Source organism: Terrapene carolina, unplaced genomic scaffold, assembly GCF_002925995.2.
Source record: "Terrapene carolina triunguis isolate 2854851 unplaced genomic scaffold, T_m_triunguis-2.0 Scaffold210, whole genome shotgun sequence".
In the NCBI taxonomy this organism is placed as follows: Eukaryota; Metazoa; Chordata; order Testudines; family Emydidae; genus Terrapene; species Terrapene triunguis.
This window is the reverse complement of record NW_020664561.1, coordinates 44857296-44882112: the sequence shown is the minus strand read 5'-3', so window position 1 is coordinate 44882112 and position 24817 is coordinate 44857296. Positions and strand designations below refer to the sequence as shown.

General features: G+C 43.9%; 1 protein-coding gene across 1 annotated transcript in view; it reads left to right on the top strand.

The window, feature by feature from the left end:
• Nucleotides 1–24817, top strand: part of LOC113407233 (adenylate kinase isoenzyme 5-like) — a 151375-nt gene that overhangs the window by 51267 nt on the left and 75291 nt on the right. Inside the window, exon 7 of the mRNA XM_026655478.2 lies at nucleotides 23701–23791. Within this exon, the coding sequence (XP_026511263.1) occupies nucleotides 23701–23791 (91 nt within the window). The remainder of the gene's footprint in view (nucleotides 1–23700; nucleotides 23792–24817) is intronic.

Genomic DNA, 24817 nt, shown 5'->3' with positions numbered 1-24817 from the left:
CTGTGAGTACCTCCGCTGAAGCTTCCATTGGCTGCGGTTCCCTCGGGCCGTAGTTTGCCCACCCCTGCTCTATGCCATCGGGAGAGTGCTCTCCTGCCGGCATAATTAAACCACCCCAATGAGCGGCAATAGCTATATTAGCTATATTAGCAGGAAAGCATCTCCAGCCAAAATAGCGCTATCCACACCAGCACTTTTGTCGGGCAGGGGTGTGGTTTTTTCACACCCCCTGACGGACATAAGTTTTACCGACAAAAGTGCTAGTGTAGACATACCCTACAGAATGACTATGGCTGACATTCCTGTATGTTTCTCACTCATTTTGGAAGTCTGTCTGCCATTAAGATAGATGCTATGATAAATAATTCTAGGAAACCTTTTGTTGTTGTTGTTGTTAAAGAAGGATGACCCTGGAGCTCTAATGCTTCTGCAAATATGGAAGTAAAGGTGAAAAACCTGCTGTTATTTTAGAAAGTCAAAAGGAAACAAAATTCTGTACAAAAATATTTTGGCTAATGTCTTACTCTAGCTTTTGGGCCTCCCCACTTTGGGTAACGCCTTTAGGGCATCTAGTAGAGGTTATGAGGTGTTAAGTGCACTGATCCCTTTCAATGAGCTGGCTGCTGTGAGAATGGGAGCATAGAATCATAGAATATTAGGGTTGGAAGAGACCTTAGGAGGTCATCTAGTCCCATCCCCTGCTCAAAGCAGGACAAACACCAAGTAAATCATCCCTGCTAGGGCTTTGTCAAGCCAGAGCTTAAAAACCTCTAAGGATGGAGATTCCATCACCTCCCTAGGTAACCCATTCCAGTGCTTCACCACCCTCCTAGTGAAATAGTGTTTCCTAATATCCAACCTAGACCTCCCCCACTGCAACTTGAGACCATTGCTTCTTGTTCTGTCATCTGCCACCACTGAGAACAGCCGAGCTCCATCCTCTTTGGAATACTCCTTCATGTGGTTGAAGGCTGGTATCAAATCCCCCCTCACTCTTCTCTTCTGCAGACTAAATAACCCCAGTTCCCTTAGCCTCGCCTCGTAAGTCATGTGCCCCAGCCCCCTAATCATTTTCGTTGCCCTTTGCTGGACTCTCTCCAGTTTGTCCACATCCCTTCTGTAGTGGGGGACCAACACTGGGCGCAATACTCCAGGTGTGGCCTCACCAGCAGGGCCGGCTCCAAATTTTTTGCCGCCCCCCCAGCCCCGCCCCAACTCCACCCCTTCCCCGCCCCATTCCAACCCCTTATCCAAATCCCCAGCCCCTCCTCCTCCCCCGGGCGTGCCACATTTCCCCTCCTATCCCTCCCTCCCAGGCTTGCCACACGAATCAGCTGTTTTGCGGCAATCCTCCCAGCCACGCCTGCAGCCGTCTCCATCAATAATCTTATTGGCATTATTTAACTTGCTGGAGCTTCCCGATGCTAGGCGCTTTCCAAACACACAGGAAGCACCATGCCCACCTGGCTCAGGGTCTAAGGGCTTGTCTTCCCTGTGTGTTTGTACCCCGGGATAACTAACGACTGTGAGCTATCCTGCTGCAAAAACAGAGTGATGACAGGTACTTTACTGGGAACAGGCTAGGCAAGGTTAACCACAGGAGGAGAGAGATACCACTGACCTTGCCTACCTAGCTTGTGGTAAAAATGACGGGTGCCGGGTCTCCAGCAGGATTTTACAGTGAGATAACTACCCTGCATGTGTTATCTTGCTTTATAAAACCACCTTTATAAGCAGTGAAGAGAGAGCCTAAAAAAGATAAAGCCAGACAAAAAGCGTTTGTGAAAGGGATCTATCATGCAAGCAAATGGATCAGTGTGTTTGCTGTAAGTGTGGCTGTTTCTAATTTGGCTGGGTTAGAAGTTTGTCACAACTCAGAAGCGTAAGCAGGGCATAGCTTGGGTCAGTGCTTGAATGAGGGACTTTCCAGGAAAACCTAGATGGTGCAGGGTAGCTCAATGTATACATCACCAGAGAGCACATCTCTGTGATGATGGGGAGGAAGGGCTTTGCAGGTGTGAATCTGGAAGCATGACTCATCGGCATCATGTCCAGTGTCTACCAGTGAAACTCTGAGAGCACCCCACAGCAGCTTCCTAAGTAGAGGTGCTGGGTGAGATGTGAAGGGAAGGAGCAGTAGCTGGGGTTTGGTCCGCTCCACTACCGCCTGCTCCCCCGAGCGCGCCGCCGCTCTGCTTCTCCCCCCTCCCTCCCAGGCTTGCCGCAAAACAGCTGATTTTGCGGCAAGCAAAACCCTATCCCTACCCTCCAGCGTATCTACCTCTCCCCGCAGCTCAGTGTCATCTGCGAACTTGCTAAGGATGCAATTCATCCCATCATCCAGATCATTAACAAAGATGTTGAACAAAATCAGCCGCAGGACCGACCCCTGGGGCACTCCACTTGATACCGGCTGCCAACTAGACATCGAGCCATTGATCACTACCCGTTGAGCCCGACAATCTAGCCAGCTTTCTATCCACCTTATAGCATGTTCCTACTCACTGTACAGCATGAAGGAAATAAGCAAAGGACACTCTATGAACTAGTTATCATCCTGTACTTGGTAACCCCTAAAGAGCCTGCTGGCAGAGAGCAGCCACCCAATGACCCCTGAAGAATGAGGAAGTCACTGAGCCCCCAAATACATCAGAGGCAAAGATGGAGGAGGAGTCCCAGGGCTTGCTGAGGAAGGAGAAATGTTGCTGTGGGGAGTGAGGAAATGCAATTGGGGGGTGGGGGTGGGGGAAGAGGTTTGTGATTTTGGATCTTTCATGAGCATGAGGTGAGGTGGTTAAATGGAACTAGCCACCAACCCAGGACATACCTGAGTAGGTTTCACATGAATGTTTTGCACAGTTCTGCACTTTAATTGCCTTTGACTGTGTCTCAGAATACTACATTTTATACTATTGGTTCATAATTTGCAGCAGCATGTCAGCTCTGGCACTGTAATAGCAAAGGGTATTACAGTTAAGACAGAGTGCACTGGTAGAGATACAGGTAGAGGATGTTTGAACAGCATCTAGCCACTCCATGCATGACTCTAGCCAGTACATTCCCTCCCTCCATTTTTAGATGCACTAAAAAAAAATAAAAAATAAACCCCCCATTTTTAGAGTGAGCGCAAATGGAGACGAGACTCTCAGACCATCTCTCCCTAAAGTGTGACATTTTCCTAAAGTGTTATGAGCCAAGCAACAAACAAGCCATGGGGCATCCTAACCCAGACTGTAATTCAATTTGCCATGCTAGTGCTCCAATAGCAATCTGTCCTGCTGTTAGCCACCACTGTACTACTTCTGTGCAGTGTAGCTTGCCTCCAGAAATGGAGAATAGGGAGTGAAAATTACTCTGCCAGTGTGGAATATAAAAACATGACACATTGGTGTTTTGTGTTGTCATGTCAAGATAGAATAGCGTATCCAATGTTTATGTAAGTGGTGAAATGCATCCTTGTTCTAAATTAATTCCCAAAACCCTTTGATAGGGTTAGCTTTCCTATATCTTCCGCAAGACGGTACATTCCATGTGCATCCTATAAAGCACTCTCACTTTTTCCTGTGCACGTTTACAACAGATGTAAGCTGTACAGTCCTGGGAGAGTTTGTATATGGAAGCAACTGGCTATACTTAGAATACTGAAAAGTCACTAGAGTTACTAAGTCTGTTGGTAGGTTGTGTCCAGAATGAGCAAACAGGCTACGGTGAGCGTCGTTATGTCATTTTGGGGGGTTTTGTTGTTGTTGTTTTGTCTGAGACAATATTGTCTCTAACAAACCTGCCTATACTGTCTAATTCAATTCTGGTTGTGGGAGAGACAGTTGTGGGAGAGAGTAGAACAGTATATCTACTGCCGGGATAGCCAGCATGGAAAGAGAGCCTAAAACTTTTGTAATGCTTTAATACTTACTGTGTTAAAAATTGATGGGGAGAGGGATGGAAGAAAGGGGGAAAATATGTTTGGATATAAATACAACATAAAAGAATGCCTATATGAAACTCTAGGCACCTTTAGTATTAATTAAAAATACAGAATAATTACAAAGCCAAAACAACACATTAATCCTCACCCTTCACCACATAACAATCACTGGTCAACTATATATTATAATTCAGACCCTCCCATCCCCTATATTCTTTCTAGATAAAAATTAAGCTCTCTCTATAGCCATCTTAATTCTCCCCAAATACCTTCTCAAACATGGGCTTTGCATCTTAGAGTTACAAAATCTATATCAAATTTGAATATATTTCAAAACCTCTATACAGCCCCCTTCCCAATTTCACCAGCCCCCCTGCAAACCCATCAGTTAGCTCAACACAAATACATTAGGCCTTCTCCTGCCATGCCATCAAGCATCGATTCCTCCTTTCCCCCCACCATCCCCAGTTCAAGCTCTCCCTGAGTCCATCAATATTCCATCCTACCAAGTCTAATAATTGTATGGTATCTTCCCCATCAGTTCTCTTCCTCCCATAAAGCATTAACCACATACATTTTTATGAAACTTGTTGACACTAAAAAACCATTGGTGTGTGAAGCTTCAGGATGCTGCTTATCATAATCAAAGTGTAAGGGATGATTCCTTCCCATTCCTATTTATCAAAGTTGTTATTCCATACAACTCTGCAATGATTTATTTAATGGCATAGAGCGTTCACTTATAAAGTTTGCGGACGATACCAAGCTGGGAGGGGTTGCAAGTGCTTTGGAGGATAGGATTAAAATTCAAAACAATCTGGACAAACTGGAGAAATGGTCTGAAGTAAATAGGATGAAATTCAATAAGGACAAATGCAAAGTACTCCATTTAGGAAGAAACAATCAGTTGTACAAATACAAATGGGAAATGACTTCCTAGGAAGGAGTACTGCGGTAAGCGATCTGCGGGTCATAAGCTAAGTGGACCACAAGCTAAATATGAGTCAACAGTGTAACGCTGTTGCAAAAAAAGCAAACATCATTCTGGGATGTATTAGTAGGAGTGTTGTAAGCAAGGCTGATTAGGCCTCAACTGGAGTATTGTATCCAGTTCTGGGCACCACATTTCAGGAAAGATGTGGACAAATTGGAGAAAATCCAGAGAAGAGCAACGAAAATTATTAAAGGTTTAGAAAACATGACCTATAAGGGAAGACTGAAAAAAATGGGTTTGTTTAGTCTGGAAAAGAGAAGACTTAGAGGGGACACGATAACAGTTTCCAAGTACATAAAAGCTTGTTACAAGGAGGAGGGAGAAAAATTGTTCTTCTTAACCTCTGAGGATAGAACAAGAAGTAATGGGCTTAAATTGCAGCAAGGGAGGTTTAGGATGGACATTAGGAAAAACTTCCTAACTGTCAGGGTAGTTAGCACTGGAATAAATTGCCTATGGAGGTTGTGGAATCTCCATCACTGGAGATTTTTAAGAGCAGGTTGGACAAATACCTGTCAGGAATGGTCTAGATAATACTTAGTCCTGCCATGAGTACAGAGGACTGGACTAGATGACCTCTTGAGGTCCCTTCCAGTTCTATGATTCTATGATATCTACTCTGCTGATCATAGGCCAGATTGTGCTTCAGGTGCATTAGAAGGGGGTGCACAGTAGGTAGGTTTGTCAAGAGGAATTACACACACTGCATGGGAGTAGGGTGACCAGACAGCAAGTGTGAAAAATCGGGACAGGGTGGGGGGTAATAAGAGCCTATAAAGAAAAAGACCCAAAAATCGGGACTGTCCCTATAAAATCGGGACGTCTGGTCACCCTACATGGGAGCCACATTCTGGCTCCCATGCAGCTGAAAAATTGACAGTGTGAAGCATCTTCTGCCATTCCTTTTCTTCCTGTATCAATGTAGAAGCTGTCTGGAATTTACCCTATTTTCATATTAGAAATTGGCCCAACCAAAACCTCTAATCCAAATACCCACAAACTTTGGGAAGTCTGGAACAGAGTTTAAGTAGGCCCGTCCATTTTTTCACCCCCTACTTGCTGTAGAAATGAGCAAATTTGAGTTCTTTGTTGTTTTGTTTTGTGTGTGTTTGTGGGGTAGTAGTTTTGGAGGAAGGGAGACTGATTGTATATGTCAGTATCAGGGACCAGACCAGCTGCTGTCCAGCTCCTAGCTAACTTGGCTACTAGAAAATCAATAAGCCCAGCTGCACTGCGTTGGAACTGGCAGAGTAGCCATAGCACCTGATATGGCTGCTGATTTAGCAGCCCAGCTTATAGCCTGGCTCCCACAGCAGATCAACAGCTGCTCAACATATACCATGCCTGCGGCTGCACTTGTCCTGCTCTTGCTTCCAAGCCCTTGCTCCAGCCTCCTTCCAGTCCCTGCTCCTCCTCAGTTCCAGCCCTGCTCCAGCTTCCTGCCTCATTCCTATCCTGCTCTGACCTTGTTTCCGAACCTGCTTCGGTTCCAGCCCTCTGCCTGCTCCGACTCCAGCCCCTGTTCCTCTCTGGCTTCTGGCTTCAATCCTCAGCTCCACCTCTGGCTAATGATTGCTTATCGTGTATTGACCCTTGGCTCATTCTGGACTCTGCCCCCGCACTCTAGACCCAGCTCTAACTGGTAGGCCGAACTCTCATTTAAACCACTAAGCCTGACCACCCACAACCCAGTCAGCAGAAGTTTGAGCAGACCAATACAAAGGATAGGGCCCCCCTCACCAACATGGACCCCACTGAGGCCAGTTTTTCCCTGGCAGAACTGATGGGGGCTGTACAGAACTTGCAGGCAGGTGTCCACCCTGCAGGTGCAGAATGTGGCCCTACAAACCCAGGCAGCTTCACTGATAACTCTGGCTCCAGCCTCCCAGGAGCTGAAGGCCCTGCTCCCAGGCACGTTTAATGGTGATCTTGGCCAGTTCTGAGTTTCCTAAACCTATGCTGGGTCCTTTTCTTGCTATACCCCCAAGCATTCCCCACAGACCAGGACTGAGGGCTCATCATTAGCCTGCTCACTGAGGAGGCCTTGGCCTGAGCCTCCCCAATTTTGGAACAGTTCAGCCCCCTCCTGAGCCAGTTGGAGCAGTTCATTCAGTTCATGTTCATTATCTTTGGTGACCCCACCGCACCTGAACCGTTGAAGCCATGCTGCAAACGCTATGGCAAGGACATTGATCAGCTGCCCAGTATGCTGCCAAATTCCATTGTCTCTCTGCTGACACCAAGTGGAATGAGGCCACACAGTGTCATAAGGTTCAACTTGAGCTGAAGGATGATGAGATGGCCATTCTGTGTCAATAACCCACTCAACCTACGTCAGCAATTCCGATACCACCTTACCAAGCAGCGCCATGAATGTGACCCAGCTCCTCAAGCCCTGACGATGCCCTTGCCTCCAATGCCTTAACCACACACCCTACTCCAGGGTCTGGAATATAATCGGGCCCACCCATGTCTGTCTGAGGCTGAGACGCACCAACGCTAAACTTTGGGCCAGGGTCTGTATTGTGGGGGCAGAGGATATGTCACCCCAAGATGACTTCCAAAGATCAAAACAGTTTTGCTGTGGGAAATGCCAATCCCCAGACCTGATAAAGGGGGTCTGGGCTGGGCAGATCCCTTTCACCCTCCAGAGACTCTTGACCTCCATGTGCTTCTGTTGGGATGGCAGCACCTGTAAACTCATGCTTCTCGGACTGCCATTTGCAGCTCCTACTCCCGGTGAGCCCAGTGGTCTACCTGGAGGCTCTGTTTGACTTGGGGGCCTCAGGTAATTTTATGGACCAGGTTGCAGCTAAGGCCTATGGGACCCTACCTTGCATAACAATTCCCTGGAGCTGGTGGAAACCATTGATAGGCTGCTCCAGGACTCAAGATCTACCACCCATCAGGCCACTCCCTTAGAGGTTGTTACCTGCCAGAAGCACCAGGAGACCCTTCAGTTCAGATTGATTTGGGCCTCCCACTCTTCAGTCATCTTGGGAATGTCTTTTCTTGCTGCCCATGACCTGTGTATCCATTGGCAAAAAGGGACAATATGCTTTTGCTCCCAGTACTGCCAACAATTTGCCTTCCCAAGGGTATAGAGAGAACTGGTATCCTCTGCAACTTGTATCATCGTCCAGGGAACCCCTGCTGCAAGGGAATGGGACCACAGGAGATGGGGCACGTCCCCAGCTGACCTGTCTGCTGCCCCAAAATATCTCGCAAGTACCATGACTTTGCAGATGTATTTAACATGGGAAATGCAAATACCCTGCCCCTACACCACAAATATGACTGCCCAATCAACCTTCAGCCATGCACCAAAATTCCCTTCGGCCATATATACGCCCCTTCCAAACCAAACCAGAGCTCCAGGCCCTTCACATCTATCTGCAGGAGAGGTTTATCTTATCTGTCCATCTACCTCTCCAGCAGGGGCCATGATCTTCATTAAAAAGGATGGTTCCCTGAGACCCTGCACTGACTACCAGGCATTCAACAAGATGATGGTTCAGAACAGTTATCCACTTCCCCTCATTCACGAACTCCTAGCCTGATTACAGTCTACCCAAATTTTTACGAAGTTAGACCTTAGCAGGGCCTATAAGCTAGTGCAAGTGTGAGAAGGAGATGATTGGAAAACCACCTTCCACACCTGGTATGGACACTTTGAATACTGGGTCATCCCATTCAGTCGGTGTAACGCTCATGTGATCTTCTAACATTTTATCAATGATATTTCTCAGAACATACTGGACCCATTATCTATCTTATTTTTTCAAGTGACCAAGCACAGCATGACCAGCATCTAAGGAGTGCCTTAGAAAGGCTTTTCCAACACTGCCTGTATGCCAAGCCAGAGAAATCGCAGTTCAAGAGGGACACAGTACAGTTTCTTGGCTACATCATCTCTCCTGAAGGACTGGCCATGGACCCACACAAAGTGACAGCCATCACTGACTGGGTGACACCCAGGAACATCTGTGGGGTGCAACTTTTTCTGAGCTTCAACAGCTTCTATAGATTCATCCAGAGTTTCTTGGGCCCAATCACAGTCCTCCTGCAGAAGGGAGCCATTATTCTTGGTCCTCAGAGGCATAAGTGGCAAGTGCCTAAAGGAATAATTCATCACAGCCCCTATTTTGGTTTACCCTGACCCAAGCCAGCCATTTACAGTAGAAGCAGATGCCTCGAACTTTGCATTGGGAGCAGTTCAGCATCACCCTTGCACTTTTACTTGTACAAGCTCACCTCAGTGGAGCAAAACTATCACATCTTTGACAAAGAGCTACTGGCCATCAAAGCAGCCTTCAAGGAATGGCAGCATCTCCTGGAAGGTGCCAGGTTCCCAATCCAAGTCCTTACCAACTACAAGAACCTGGAATTCCTGAAGACAGCTCAGCATCTAAATCAGTGACAGGCCTGTTGGTCCCTCTTATTTACATGATTCAACTTCATGGTGACCTACTGCCCCTGGGACCAGGAATGGGAGGGCAGATACATTATATTGTGAACCTGATGAAGAGGATCCTCAAATCCAGGATCCTCAAATTGTCAAATTTCATTTTGGGTACCAATGTCCATGACCTTCCATATGTTCCCTATTGACCAACATCCCTTCGCAATTCAGAACCACCAAGCCCTAGACAGTGCCAATGCCCAGCCTGCCTCACCGGTTGCAATAGAATTCTGTACCCAATGGCCTACTGAGGCTCTAAGTCCTATGAATCTGCCACAATGCTCCTCTAGCAGGTTACTTTGGTCTATTCAAGACCCAGGCCCTGGTGTTGAGGAGTTTCAGGTTGCTGGCCCTCCACCCTTCGGTAGCAACTTATGTTCGGTCCTGTGACCTCTGTGCCTGGACCAAACCCCGCCCCCCCATGCAAAACTGCTCAGTCTCCTTCAACCCTTGCCCACTCCACCTCAGCCTTGGGCCATCGTATCAATGGATTTCATTGTGGAACTATCGCCCTCCCAAGTGTCCACTACAATTCTAGTGGTGGATGATTTCCTGATAAAGATGGCATATTTTATACCATGTTGCAGCCTCCCCACTGTTTGAAGACAACATCTTTCACCTTCATGAGTTGCCTACAAGCATAGTATGTGACTGGGGGGTCCCAGTTCGTTTCCTGCTTTTGGCAGGAATTTCTGCATCTCAGGGGTATCAAACCTTGTACCTCAACTGCTTAACATTCTAATTCCAACAGTCAGGGAGAGAGTCCTGGAGCAGTATGTACTATCAGCATTATTGGCTAGCAATGATTACCCACACCGAATTCACCTACAACTCCACACATGCTGTGACCCAACAGACAACTTTCTTCATGAATTATGGGTTCCACCCTTAGTATCACCCTGAAATTCCCCTCAACTTGCCAGTGCCCACTGTTGCGGACCTTACTCCACACATTTACAAGTACATGAAGAACTCAGGCACCAGTTAGAAGAGGCTAAGACAGCATACAGGCGCCACACCAACCAACACCATCAGCCGACCCCCACCTCACAGTAAGGGATAAGGTTTGGCTGTCTGCACAAAACCTGTGATCCACCAGTCTGTCTGCAAAGCTGCACCACAAGTATTTAAGGCCATTTGCAATCGTGGAACAACTTAACCCTGTAATTTTTCAATTGCAGCTGCCAGAATCCCTTAAGATTCGCCCCGTGTTCCATGGCTCCCTCTTGAAACCTTTTTTCAAGAATCCCTTCCCACACCGCACTACTCTGCTTCTTCCATCAATAATCAGGGCCAAGAGGAATACATCGTCCAGCAGATTCTAGACTCCTGCTGAGTCCGGGGAAGACTCCCATATCTGACTTACTAGGAGGGATACGGCCTGGAGGAGGGCTCATGGGAACCTATGAAACATGTCCACACCCTGGGCCTCCTGTGTGCCTTCCACTGGGCCTACCCAGAGAAACCTGGCCCCAGGGTTCCTAGGAGGCAGCCCCAAAAGGGGGGAAGTGCTATTAGGGACCAGACCAACTAGACCAGCTGATGGCCTGCTCCATGACTTGATTTGCTGCTAGGCAACCATTGAGCCAGGCTGCACTGCCTTGGAACTGACAGAGTAGCCACAGCAGCTCACTGGCTGCTGCTTTCCTATTGGGATCCAGGAAGTGGGCGAGCGGAAGCCTGCCTACTGCTAAAGGACCTCCCCCCAGCCTAAGGGGAGGATCCACAGGACCTGGAAGCCAAGTGATTCCGGGGGACAACTAATGAGATAACAGGGACAGGAGTGAGGTCAAAGTGCCAAATGAAGGGAACCGGATGGGGACACTGAGCAGAGAACCCCGGACAGCACCCACTGCTCCTCAAAGGAGTCAAGGGAGCCAGCGGACGCCGCCCAGAGGAACTCTGCCCGGATGCGTGAACGGACAGAGAATCGGAAATAGGCCCCACAGTCACAGGAGTCTCCATCGGCCAACCTCCTCTCCCTGGTTTTATAGATGGCCATTTTAGCCAGGGCCAGGAGGAGGCTGCTTCTTTAGCAGGCAGGCTTGTAAGCCTAACTCCCACAGCAGATCTGTAGCTGTTAAATACACACCACACCCACAGCTGAGCTTGCGCTACTCCTGTTTCCAGTCCTTGCCCAGCCTGCTTCCAGTCCCTGCTTCTGCCCAGTTCCTGTCCTTTTCTGGCCTTGTTTCCAAACCTCCTCCTGCTCCACCTACTGCCAGCTCTAGCTCCAGCTCCAGTGCCTGTTCCCCTATGGCTTCTCATTTCTGGCTTCAATCCTCAGCTCCATGTCTGGTTAGCCTCTGGCTTCTGTCTCTCCAGTACTGACCCTCAGTTTGTTCCTGGACTCTTCCCCTCCCTGGACCCAGCTCTAACTGGTAGGCCGAATTCACGGCCCTGTTGGTGACAGTTTAATTTATAACCACCTATTAGCTTTTTGTGAGGGCCTAATTTAAATCCCTCTAATGTTACAGGGAGGCTTGTGGCTTTTTAATTTGGCTGTTTAGTTTAAAAACTAAATTCTGTACATGACATAGAACCAAAAAAGTATAAAGATGAATGAAGCTGGTACAGGACTGAAAGTGGTGAAAAGCCTTCATTCAGCCCCTTTGTCGCTGCTGGGCTGACTGACAGGAATCAAAGAAAAATGACAAGTCAGATAAGCCTAGTAAGTAACCCATGCCCACACGGCAGAGCAAAGCAAAAAACAAAAACAAAAACAAAACAAAAAAACACAAGGTCACTGCCAATCTGACCGGGGGAAAATTCCTTCTGGACCCCACATATGGTGATCAGTATGACCCTGAGCATGGGAGCATGAGCCAGCCAGCCAAGCACCTGAGTGAGAGAATTCTCAGTACTGCCTCAGAGCACCAGCCCACCCCATCCAGTATCCCGTTGTCACAGATTTACAGGCCATGCGCTATGCCCCAGCCTTTAAACACTCCCCTGGGAGTAATCCCTTTAGCATGCCATACCCACAACAGGTCACATTTTTCCACAAGGGTGAGCTACGTAGGCTTAACACCTATGAGACAGAGGCCTTCAGACTCCAACGTATCTGTCTCTTATTGTGAGCTCTGAACAGAGAGTCCAGCTGAGCTAGATGCCTATTCAGAGACTTTTCACATCTTCAGGGATCAATGCATGTCAGTCAGTATTTGCAGCTACAGCATGTATCCTTTTCAAAACAGAGTAGGTTTTAATAGTCAACTGGAATACAGCGTTGGGAAGTCCTTAGATTAGCAAAGGTTAAGACAGTTCATGCAGGCCAAATGTGGCAACTGACATGAATATTGTTCACAAAAAATTACAGAAAATTTCCACTTTCATCACATCCATCTCCAGCTGTGGCAATCTCTGATGCTCCAGAGAAAGGAGACTACCCTCCCCACCCACCAAAAAATAAAAAACAAAAACAAAACAGAATGCTTGGGAGCTGGGCAAAGGAAATCCCTTCCTGTCCCCTGCAATTGATTGTCTGAAGCCCTGAAGCATTAGATTTTTAGGAACATAAAACATGAATACAAAGGAACCGCCAAGGTGGGCCCAGCTTCCACCCACAATAATCCCTATCATAAAATCCCACTAATATTTGTCAAGCTCTCTCTTAAAACTAATTGAGTGATCAGTTTATGTTCCATTTTATACTCCTATTTATTGGCCAAGAAGATTCTGCACCTTTAAATTAAGCAATTTGTTTCTTTATATTTATTATCTTGGAGCATTAAATGCCAAATAGCTTCAAAACTGACAAATGCCAGGATATAAGGGGATTGTAATGCAGTGTGACTTTAAAATCTGGATGTTTATTAGGCTTTTAAATTGTGGAGGGGACAAAGGAATAATAACAGAGTCCACACAGCTGCTGTTTTTTGGACTTGGGGAGAGGGTGGGGTAAGCAAAACTGTTCCCTTCCTTAGTAAAAACAACCTGCCTTATGGTGGTTTTTCCACTTTGTAAATGACTGCAGTGTAGGTCACTTCCAGATTATTACTAATGAAGCATTTACCTGTATTTCCACTACATATGCTTTTCAGGGTACCTTGCTTTGCCTGTATCACAACATGGAAATGGAGGGCTGTTGAGATGTAAAGGTTCTAGAATTTGGTACCTTATCTTTACAGGTCACCCGTATGTCCCCTTAGATTTTGTAATAATGACTTCATTTTTAAAAAACATTTTTCTTTCCCTAGAACAACAACATCTGTATCAGGGGTCGGCAACGTTCGGCACGCGGCTCACCAGGGTAAGCACCCTAGCGGGCCGGGCCAGTTTATTTACCTGCTGATGCGGCAGGTTCGGCCAATCACGACCCCCACTCGCCGCGGTTCGCCGTCCCGGGCCAATGGGGGCGGCGGGAAGCGGTACGGGCCGAGGGATGTGCTGGCCACGGCTTCCCACCACCCCCATTGGCCCGGGACAGCGAACCGCGGCGAGTGGGGGCCGCGATCGGCCGAACCTGCCGCATCAGCAGGTAAATAAACTGGCCCGGCCCGCTAGGGTGCTTACCCTGGCGAGCCGCGTGCCGAACGTTGCCGACCCCTGATCTGTATACTGCAGCTCCCCCAAAATTAAGGTGGTATAAGAAAGCTCAATTTTCACTTCCTCTTCCACATTAGAATCAGCAAAAGTTAGTATTCTCCGTACAAAACCCCCTATTCTGTAAATATATGCAGATACCTGGATTCTGATACTCAAGACAGACTTAGTACTACAGAGTCTGTTGACTGAAGGAAATACCTATGAGGGATTTGATATTTTACTAGAATACGGAAACCACTCTGATGCGATTTTGAACAGTGGATCTTTTAATTAGAGAATATAATTAACGTTATTTTCCAACAGGTTCCTTTTGCTTGCATTTCTGTACAACATTCATATATACTAGTCACGTTGTTTCTCCATATGCCATACATTTGTTTCAGGAACTGACAGAAAGAACACCTATCTATGCATTATAGCTGTTGTTACAGCCTTTGCCTTACTTACCAGATGAACAACTACTAGAGCATTCATCATCCAGTCCCTGTAATCTGATTAGACTTTCAGATGGATGGGAAGATTGTCATATATCAATGAACTGGGCCATAGCTTTTTCTCTTCATTCCCATCAGTCATGTTCCAGAATAGATGATATCATGATTTCAGCAATTACAAATACTTATTCAACTACATCTCTTTCCTTGATGTTTTATTTATTTATTTATTTTCATTTGTATATATTTGGTAGGCTCTCTGGGCAGCATTAAGTATCCTTTGTCACACAAGCTTGTTATGCCTTGCACTGACCTGAAGTCTGCTGTACTCAGATTCCTTTGTATTCTTCTTTTGTACACTACTTTTGAAAAAAAAAATATTATCTCCCGGTTTCATGGCTGTCATCATAGATAAACTACCTGCATTGAGACAGACCATCAGTGTCACTTCGTAAATCAGCCTATAGGGAGCAGTGAGAGTGGATGACTTTGCCTTCAAACAAAAGCATAGACAACCATGCAATTTCCTTGATATATTTGTTTTCTTCTAGCTAAAGAGGAAAGAATCTTGGATCTCTACACTGTATTCTCTTTCTCTTCCTATTTTAAGTCAGGATGCTACCAAACTTCCATTTATTATTACAGGCCACCTAAACCCACTTATTTAGCAGCAGTCAATTTCTTTGAAGTGGCATATAACTTTATGAAAACATTTCTTTGGAGTAGGATTATCTGAGAACATATTTAAAAACCCTCACCGAGCGTCTGATAACTAGCAGCACAAATGCTTTCCCTAGAAAAATTACTTATGACATTCAGACAGAAGCTCAGAATATCATTCACCAATTGATCAAAAATCTGATATGCTCACTTTTGATATATAATCCCGGACCACAATCAAATCAGCCAACAGAATACACAGTATATGGCATAAATTTTCCAGCAGATACATTATAATGCCAGTTACTATTTATCCAGTACTACCAAAAAGAAAATAGTAAAGACGATGTCTCTTAGTAGCCTGTTTCTCTCCTAACTATTGATGTCAACAACAAAGTCCAAATATCTGCAAACCAAATTGAAAAAAAGCTCTGAGGAGTTTAGAGACCTGCTCTTATGTAATGCCAACAGTTCCCGGTCGTTATCCGGGATCAAACCAGGGACTTCTGGAGCTTAACACATGAGCCTCTCTCTACTGCATGAGCTAAAAGACACATCTCTGTTAGCCAAGGGTGTAGCAGGCTCATCAATCACTAGCTGGCCTAGCTGCCACTAGAGGGGGACAGAGTGCCACACCAAGCAGGCATGGGTTACACTTGCTCCTACCAAAGTCAATGGCACGAGTCCCTCTAAGTCCATTGGGAGCAGAAATGGGCAGTAACAGCTAGATTATGCCACTGCAAAGGTTGGCAGCATCAGCCCTTAAATGAAGACATTTCCTTGGCTAGTATTTCTGTGTTGAACTTTGTACAACATTATATTATATATAACTTTGTTTGAAGAGGAGGCGGCGGCAGTGGAAATATGACATCACTGAATTCATTAACTAAACAGAGGAATCACAGAATAGGTATTATAAAAGCTCCCAAACTTTCTTCAGTGACAGAGGGAGAAGCCATGCAAATGGAGCCCTGTTCAGCACCTAAGCAGCACTGCTTGCATCACAGGTCCAGATTATTTCCTCACACCCCCCGACCTGCACTTTATTTTCAAAAGAACTTTTCCAGATAATATTGGTTTTTCCCATGTGCAGCATTAAGGATACAGTTTAAACACGTTGGTTTAACTAATCCATTTGGTGCTGGATTAAAAAAAATCAACACAAAAGATAATTCTGAGTCTCAGACAGTTTTGTCTTTATGTGTCTCCTTAAGGGAGAGAATTAAGATTGACAGTCAACTCTGACATTTTTCTCCTTCTTTACCTTCTAAGGCCCCATATAATCCTTCCAGTCCTCCCTATAATGAAGTCCATCTCTCACGCCCCTCACCTTTTGCTTATAGGACCCTATATCTCTTAGTCTAGGTTTCTGCTTTCTGGTGAAACACTCAGAAGAATGCATATGTGATACAGTGTCTCGGCTCAATGTGGCCAGGGTAGGGATACCCTCTGAATTGCCTAGTTTTTCTGGTTAGCATTCCAAACAACATGTTATGTATTTAAAAGTGATTAAAATATGTGTACGGAAACTTGTTTTCCAGAATGAGACACAAAAACATTGAAGCTGAAGGACACACTGCTATTTCATCTTCTATGCTCTTTGTAGCTTTCTTCACTTTTGAAATTAGTACTTTTATTTCTCCCTCTAATGTTGTCAAAGGAAAACCTGATCAGAAGGAGAATTTTTAATATGTTAACTTTTTGACTATGTCAGTAATTGAAAATGTCTACATAATCAGAATATATTCCACCACTTGCTACCGTGCTTCCTGTTTCCTACTCTGCAAATCTCCCATGTGGTATTAATTATATGGCAGTTTTTCCTCAATTGAAAGATGATGAGGCAATTAGCCCAAGAGTAGGATGTCCTGCTTTTGAAAGCTTGTTATGATTGTTGGACCACACTAGTAGAAGATATGCAAGAACTGAAAACCACAACCAAAACCCCCACAAAAGCCAACTATGTATTTTAGAGAGACAAGGTGGATGAGGTAATATCTTTTATTGGACCAACATCTGCTAGTGGAAGAGACAAGCTTTCGAGCTACACAGAGCTCAAATCAAGACCCCAAGGAAAATACGTATGAATTTACAAATGATAAGCATCATTACTGAATTATAATAATTGCGATGTCTTAAACTATTCTGCTCAGAGGATGCATATTTTTGCTTAAAGTACAAATCTGAAATGTATTTTTAACAATGGCATTGTGGGGTCTTATAGTTCTTTTCTCTGAGTGGCTTCCGGATCAAATGTGTTCAGTTTACAAGTAAAAATATGTTTTTTCTCACTGCCATCCCTGAAAACTAAAACTTAGGCCTAGTCTACAATTAAAATTAGGTATACATCACTACACCCCTGAGCACCATAGCTATGCCAACTTAACACCCAGTGTAGAGGCGGCTAGGTCGACGGAACAGTGCTTCCACCACCTGGGGAAGTGGATTACCTACAGTAACTGGGAAAAAAACCTTCTGTCACTGTAGGAAACAACTATGTTATAGTGCTACAGCGCCATAGTTGTGCTGGGCCTGTAGGATAGACAAGCACTTGGGAGCATCAAGCTAGCTACTTTCCTTTTCATGCATCATCATCTGTGATCAGGGTTGCATAAATCAGATTTTGTCCTCAGCCACATCTGTGCAACCTAATTCAATGGGAATTGCACAGGTGTGGCTGATTAAAATTTAGCATGCAGTTCTGTTGACAACAAACAAAAGGGAACAGCATCCATCTCTCTCTCTCAATTGTATTTTTTTCCCCATGGATAAAAAGAGCAAAAAGCAATTAAAAAGTATTTAGTCACATAGTTTTTGACCCTGCAGTAAGTTCCAATTGGGCACACGGATGCACCCTTATGGAGCCCCAGCAAAGTCAATGGAGCACTGTGCAGGCATACAGGTGCCCTCACACACTGCTTATTGCAGGGTCAGGGCCAAAATTAAGCAGATGTGATTCTGAACTTAGATCTCTTGAGTAAAAAGGTGCTATTTTTATACAGTAATTATTCAAAGTAGAACTTCACTTTAGTGCTCCGCCTTTGGACAAATTTATTGTCTATGGAATAAATATATTTTAAATAAAAGTATATGCTTTGACTATGGATATTTTGCATCCACCAAAGGAAGTTGGGAGAGAATTTAGCAGCACATACAAGTAATCAACCCTTTTAGAGATCCTGTTTGGGCTCTGAAATTCTCTTTCATAAGGTGAGAACTGGATTGCGCACATAGTAGAGACTTTTGTTCTTACTGTGATTAGCAATTCTATTTTCAATAGGTAGAAACATCCAACAGATTTAGAGATCAAATGTCAAAAATATTTAATCATAATATCTTCATTAACGACTTAGATATTGGCATAGAAAGTACGCTTATTAAGTTTGCGGATGATACCAAACTGGGAGGGATTGCAACTGCTTTGGAGGACAGGGTCATAATTCAAAATGATCTGGACAAATTGGAGAAATGGTCTGAGTTAAACAGGATGAAGTTTAACAAAGACAAATGCAAAGTGCTCCACTTAGGAAGAAAAAATCAGTTTCACACATACAGAATGGGAAGAGACTGTCTAGAAAGGAGTACGGCAGAAAGGGATCTAGGGGTTATAGTGGACCACAAGCTAAATATGAGTCAACAGTGTGATGCTGTTGCAAAAAAAGGCAAACATGATTCTGGGATGTATTAACAGGTGTGTTGTGAGCAAGAAACAAGAAGTCATTCTTCCGCTCTACTCTGCTCTGGTTAGGCCTCAGCTGGAGTATTGTGTCCAGTTCTGGGCACCGCATTTCAAGAAAGATGTGGAGAAATTGGAAAGGGTCCAGAGAAGAGCAACAAGAATGATTAAAGGTCTTGAGAACATGACCTATGAAGGAAGGCTGAAAGAATTGGGTTTGTTTAGTTTGGAAAAGAGAAGACTGAGAGGGGACATGATAGCAGTTTTCAGGTATCTAAAAGGGTGTCATAAGGAGGAGGGAGAAAACTTGTTCACCTTAGCCTCTAAGGATAGAACAAGAAGCAATGGACTTAAACTGCAGCAAGGGAGGTCTAGGTTGGACATTAGGAAAAAGTTCCTAACTGTCAGGGTGGTTAAACACTGGAATAAATTGCCTATGGAGGTTGTGGAATCTCCATCTCTGGAGATATTTAAGAGTAGGTTAGATAAATGTCTATCAGGGATGGTCTAGACAGTATTTGGTCCTGCCATGCGGGCAGGGGACTGGACTCGATGACCTCTCGAGGTCCCTTCCAGTCCTAGAATCTATGAATCTATGAATCTATAAGGGTTTTGCTATTGTTTAAAACTGAATAGGGTCAGTTGAGCACCCTTATGTTCTATTCAAGTATCTGGTAGTTATCAAAGAATTGCAATTTAAAAATGTGTAATAATTCACTGAAGTACAAAACTACATCTCTGTTTCTTTCAAAAATATTTTCCCAGTTGAAATTACCTTCCTTCCCACAGCTCAGGGCATTACAAGTCCCATAACATAAGGGAGAAACTGAATTAAGTGCAAGTGTTCAAATAATTGATTTTCTTTGGTTTGCAATAAGAGGATTTCACTGTACAACTTAGATTTTCAGAGTGCAAAGACACATCTGGTGTCCCCGGAATGAGAGAATAAAGCTATGTTTTGAGTTCTGGGAAACCTTTAGAATGTTTCAAAAAGATCTAGCAATTTTCCACGGCAAACTGGGTTACTCAAGGCATTGCTAATACTGGGATACAGAGCCTTTCATCAGTTCAAACGTGACACAGCCCAGGTTGATAGCAATTAGACTATCTGACAGCACTTCACTGATTTATGTGCCATAAGTATTTATTTTTGATTTATAAAATGTGCCCCCTACAATGTCTCAAGTAGCATGTACAAAGTCTAACAAAATATACTGTTTTTGCTACGAAACAACATAAAAAGGACATCCCTCCAAGATATAAAAGTCCACCATTCTGCCTTAGAAAAAGGCCTGAGTGAAGGGATTCATTTTAAAGGTCACTCGACCACTGCTAGATTATTAAATTCCAAAGTCAAGGACTCTCCATGGACACTGCACTGCCACCACTATACAGACTGTTAAATTTAAGGCTGAAGACCACACTTGCCTCACTTGTTGTCACGGTATACAGGGAAAGAGGCAATCTCTGAGATAGTCAGGATCCAAATACATAGCTCTCTAAATCCAAATCAATTTGAATTGCACCCAAAGGTCAATAGGAAGCTAGTGCAACTCCTGAAGAACTGAGGCGATATGTTCCCTGTGAATGATTCTGTCTAAAAAGATGGATAGGCATATTATGCCCCAGAGGTAGCTTCTGAGCAGTGTTCAGCATCAGTCCCATGTAAAGTGCACTGCAGTAACCAATCCAGAAGTCAAAGGGATGGGAAAGTTGGGTATGGTCCACTTGTGAAAGAAAGAATCGTGAAGGTAGTATTGTCTAGTGGCCTGAGAATGGAGCTAGGAGCCAAGAACTCAAGTTTTAATTCCAGCTTTGCCACTGGCTCACTGTGCAGTCTTGAACAAATCATTTAACTTCAATGTGCCTTAGGTTTCCTATCTATAAAAAGGGGATAATAATTAAGTTGTCTACTTTCACAGCGATGTTGTGAAGCTTAGACTATGTCTACACTTGTAGTGTGATTTTCTGGCTTGAGTAGACATACTTCTGCTAGCTCTCATCGAGCTAGTGTGTCACAAATAGCGTAGCTGCAATAGCCTGGTCAGCGATGAATGGCAGCATAGGCCAGCCACCCTGAGTACAAAACTACTTGGGACAGCTAGCCTGCCTCACTGCTCATCCCTATCCATGCCACCTTAGCTACACTTCTATTTTATACATGCTAACTCAAAGGGAGCTGGTGTGAGTACATCTATTTGAGCTAGGAATTGCACCCTCAGCTCCAAGTGTAGATGCAGCCTTAGTTCGTGTTTGTAAAGCCCTATGTAAAAATAATGCCCTATGTAAGTGATTAAAAATTATTAAAGGATCACAAACACCTAATCAGCCACATTCACCAACCCCATCTTGAATTCCAGGAGCAGCTGGGCTTAAGAGGAGTATCTCCACACAGGGAACATTTTAGACAAACCTTCACATCCAACCTTCCAGCACTAGGGACTTGTCTCGACTAGGCTGTAAAAGATCATAGGTATAGATCATGTTAGCTTGCTTAATCTAACTAACACCTTCTAAAAGGCTAGTGTAGACAAGGAAGGAGTATTCTTTAACTCATGCTAAACTGGTGAAGTTAAAACCTAAGGAGGGAGGGGGGATGCCTAAGGCTTTGACTTGACCAGCTTAGCATGAGGAAGTGCAACTTCCTTGTCTTGACTAGAGTTTTAGTCAAATCTTTAAATCCTAGTCAAGACAGGATTAGAAGAAAAGTGGTGATGGTTCTGTGAGGCCTTAGAGGGAGAAACTAAAAGGAATAGGGCAGTGAAATCCTAGGCATGCTGAAGACACCCAGGTGGCTATGTAGGATTTGATTTATTGGCACTGGTTCTTCAAGTTTTTAGATGCCTTCCTCCAGCATGCCCTGTTTCTCTCTGCTCCCAGAATCTCATTTGTTAGATTTATTCTTTCTCCAGAATTTCCTATTCTTTCCCCATTTTCAGGACTATTTCTCTGGGTTTCCAAGGCACAAATTCTATCTCTGTCTGTTGATACCTATTATGATGAATGGCCATCAGAGATTCTTCCTTTGGATTCTTTTTTGCCTCTAAATCCACTAATAGGTACTGAAAGGAAATTCCACAAACAACAAATACAAAACAGTTTGTATAGTGCGAGTCCTATACAAGTTGTCATGAAGGACCATGCGGGCTAATAAACAGGGTGTCACTGGTTTTCTAAAAGTAGAGGCTAGCTAAGGGCTTTAACAGCTTTTTGAATAAATCCTTGGGTGTCACACTGTATTCTTAACCAATGTACATGATAAGTATTGGAAGAACAACTAAACTTCCACCGATGCCAGCTTTCTGCAGCCCTGTCCCAACCAGCATTTAGACTAGGCTGTGAAAGGGTTCGCACCTTTGCAGCCGCAGCCAGGCTTCTCTCACACAGAGTGTAATAAATTACGGTACTAGCACAAGGTATAGAAATAAGAAGATTAATTCTTTTTAACAAGAGGTCCTATTGCTGTTTGCATCACTAATACTAAATCATTTGTTTCATAATCTCGCTAAGAAATCTCACGCTCCTGGATCCCCAAACAAAACAAGACAAGCAGACATTGACTATAGAGCTGGAGCATGCTGTTCAGCAGAGTTTCAGACTTGAGAGGACAAGCCCATCAAAGCTCATGAACTCACATTCATCAGTGGACGGCTATTTGCCCCTTAGGCTCATTTTGCATCACAAGGCACATTAGTCTGGACATGAAAAATGACCCCATAATGTGGAAAATTGTGCCAAGAAGCCAGTTTATGATTAAAATTGCTCCAAGCCTCATAGACAAGAAAGGAGCTCAAGATGTATATAAACACTCAGAACAGATCAGTTCATAATCTGGAACCTGGTTTTTATTTTGGTCATGTATAAGTACAGCTGAAAGCTTGTTTGGTTTAACAGAAACTTAGAATGATTTGCAGTGGATCGGGAGTGGGGGATGGATTTAACCCTAAGTCTATGCTGAGTGTTTAGTTTTCTCTTGGAAACATACCTGGCTTCAGCTGAGGAGAAAAGGCAGCTTAAAGTACCGAAATGTACATTTTCCCCTTTATTTCCATGTTCAATTAACATGAAGAACACTGAAGGTAATCAGCTGGCAACATATTCAAATCAATAAAAGAAAAACATGAATCATCTTCAAGCAGGCATTCATAATTTATTAAGTAGGAACAATAAATAAAAAAATTATCTAGTTGAATGGTGCAGTGATAAATATCAGAAACGGGAAAACAGTGTAAAATGATGGATTGGGACAGAGAGCTCATGAAACAGATGAGAGACTAGGATGTAGGAAAACAGAAGTCAAACTTTGGACAAAGGATTTTATAAATGAGAGAAGGAAAAAAGTCAAACTCAAGAAGCTATTGTACAATTTTAAGGGGACTTCTACCTCCATGCGATTTTGTAAACTTATGTTAATCAAGATAGTACAGATATCAGATAGCAATAAACAAAGGAAACTTTTTCTTCCTCCGCTTATTACATGTAAGTTTTCAAAAGTATTTCATTTTTCCAGTAACTCACTGAAGTTCTGAAAGAACGGCACACATATTAAAAAGATTAGTTTAAGCCACAGTTCAGAAGTAGCTCGACAATTTTGACTTACAAATTAAATTAATTTTGTTACAGTGTCCCCCTAAAAATCAGGTGATAAGAACTATTCATGTGATCTGTAGTTTCACAGTCTCCACATAGATACTTTGGATGGCAGAAAAAGTGTCAAATAGAGTGCTATGTATTACTAATATTGTTTTCTGAGGTTCTACCTTGGAAATGTCAGTCTTTTAAAACAACTCAACTGCTTTTTAACTGCAGTCCCTGAAAAATGGACAAGTTGGCAATGGAATGAATCATAGCTAAGGGCTTGATTCAAAGCCCATGGAAGGAAATTGAAAGATTCCCATTGACTTTAATGGTTTAGGATTGGACTGCATATTATATAATATCATTCATCTAAATAATTCATCCTGTCCAGAAGTGTCTGACTGCCTTCTCCCTTTCCAACAGTTTGATGCGGACAGGGACGAAGAGGAAGTTTTCTATGACATAAGCATGGCAGTCGACAATAAGCTATTTCCTCCCAAAGAGGCAGTGGCAGGTGAGTTACTGTACAAGCATAAGAAACTGTTCACTTTCAACATCAAATGTAGCAGTGATATCTGTTTTTCATACCCATCAAATATTGATGAAAACACTGAAACAAACTCTTGACTTCTTCCCCACCCCATCGAAATTGCTATTGCTCTCAGCGAGAGAAGGTGGCTGAGGTGATATCTTTTATTGGACCAACTTCTGTTGGTGAAAGAGACAAGCTTTCAAGCCACACAGAGCTCTTCTTCAGGCCTGGGAAGGAAATTGTATGTTTCACCATTTGAATGGGCAAATATTTGGAGAATTGACAGAATAGGAATCAGCATGGCTTGGATATGAGATCTCAGTGGGGGACCACAGAAAGGCACAAATTGGGTGTGTCACCCACAGAACAGGTTGCATTCAGTGGCTCTACAGATTGCATAGACCCACATAGCCAAAAACCCATTGCAAGAGGAGCAGCAGGCAGCATCTGCTACTCCTCCAATATCCACATTAGCTGTCAATGAGCTCCGCGACACATGTTGGAGGATTTTTCCCCCTCAGCCCTTCTGTGTTAGAGTGAATTTTCATGTGAACAGGAACCTTGTACCTGCCTTTGTCCTCCTTCAAGATAGGGTTCAAAAGTGAGGTAATCCAGTCTCCAGGCTAAGAGCTATCACTTCAGTAATTAGCCTTTTCTCATATCAAACTTGGGCATCAGACCAAAGAGGATACAGTCAGTTGGGTACCTCTCTTTTTCAGAAAGCATGTGAGGATTAATAAAATAGCAGGCAATTAAAGGCTCTTTGCTTGTTTCAATAATGTTTGTAAAAGTATTTAGCCCCAGTTCATTTTGTCTTTAAACTGTTAGCATAATTGCAGATGTAATTTGGTTCATAGTGGCTAACACAGACATTATTTTCTGAACACATTCATGGCTTCACATCATCATATTTGATATGCCAAACCTTGAACTACTCTGACAAGATCCATGTGCAATCACCTATACAACAAATATTTGGAGAAAGAAAGCTATTCAGTGTGCTCGTAG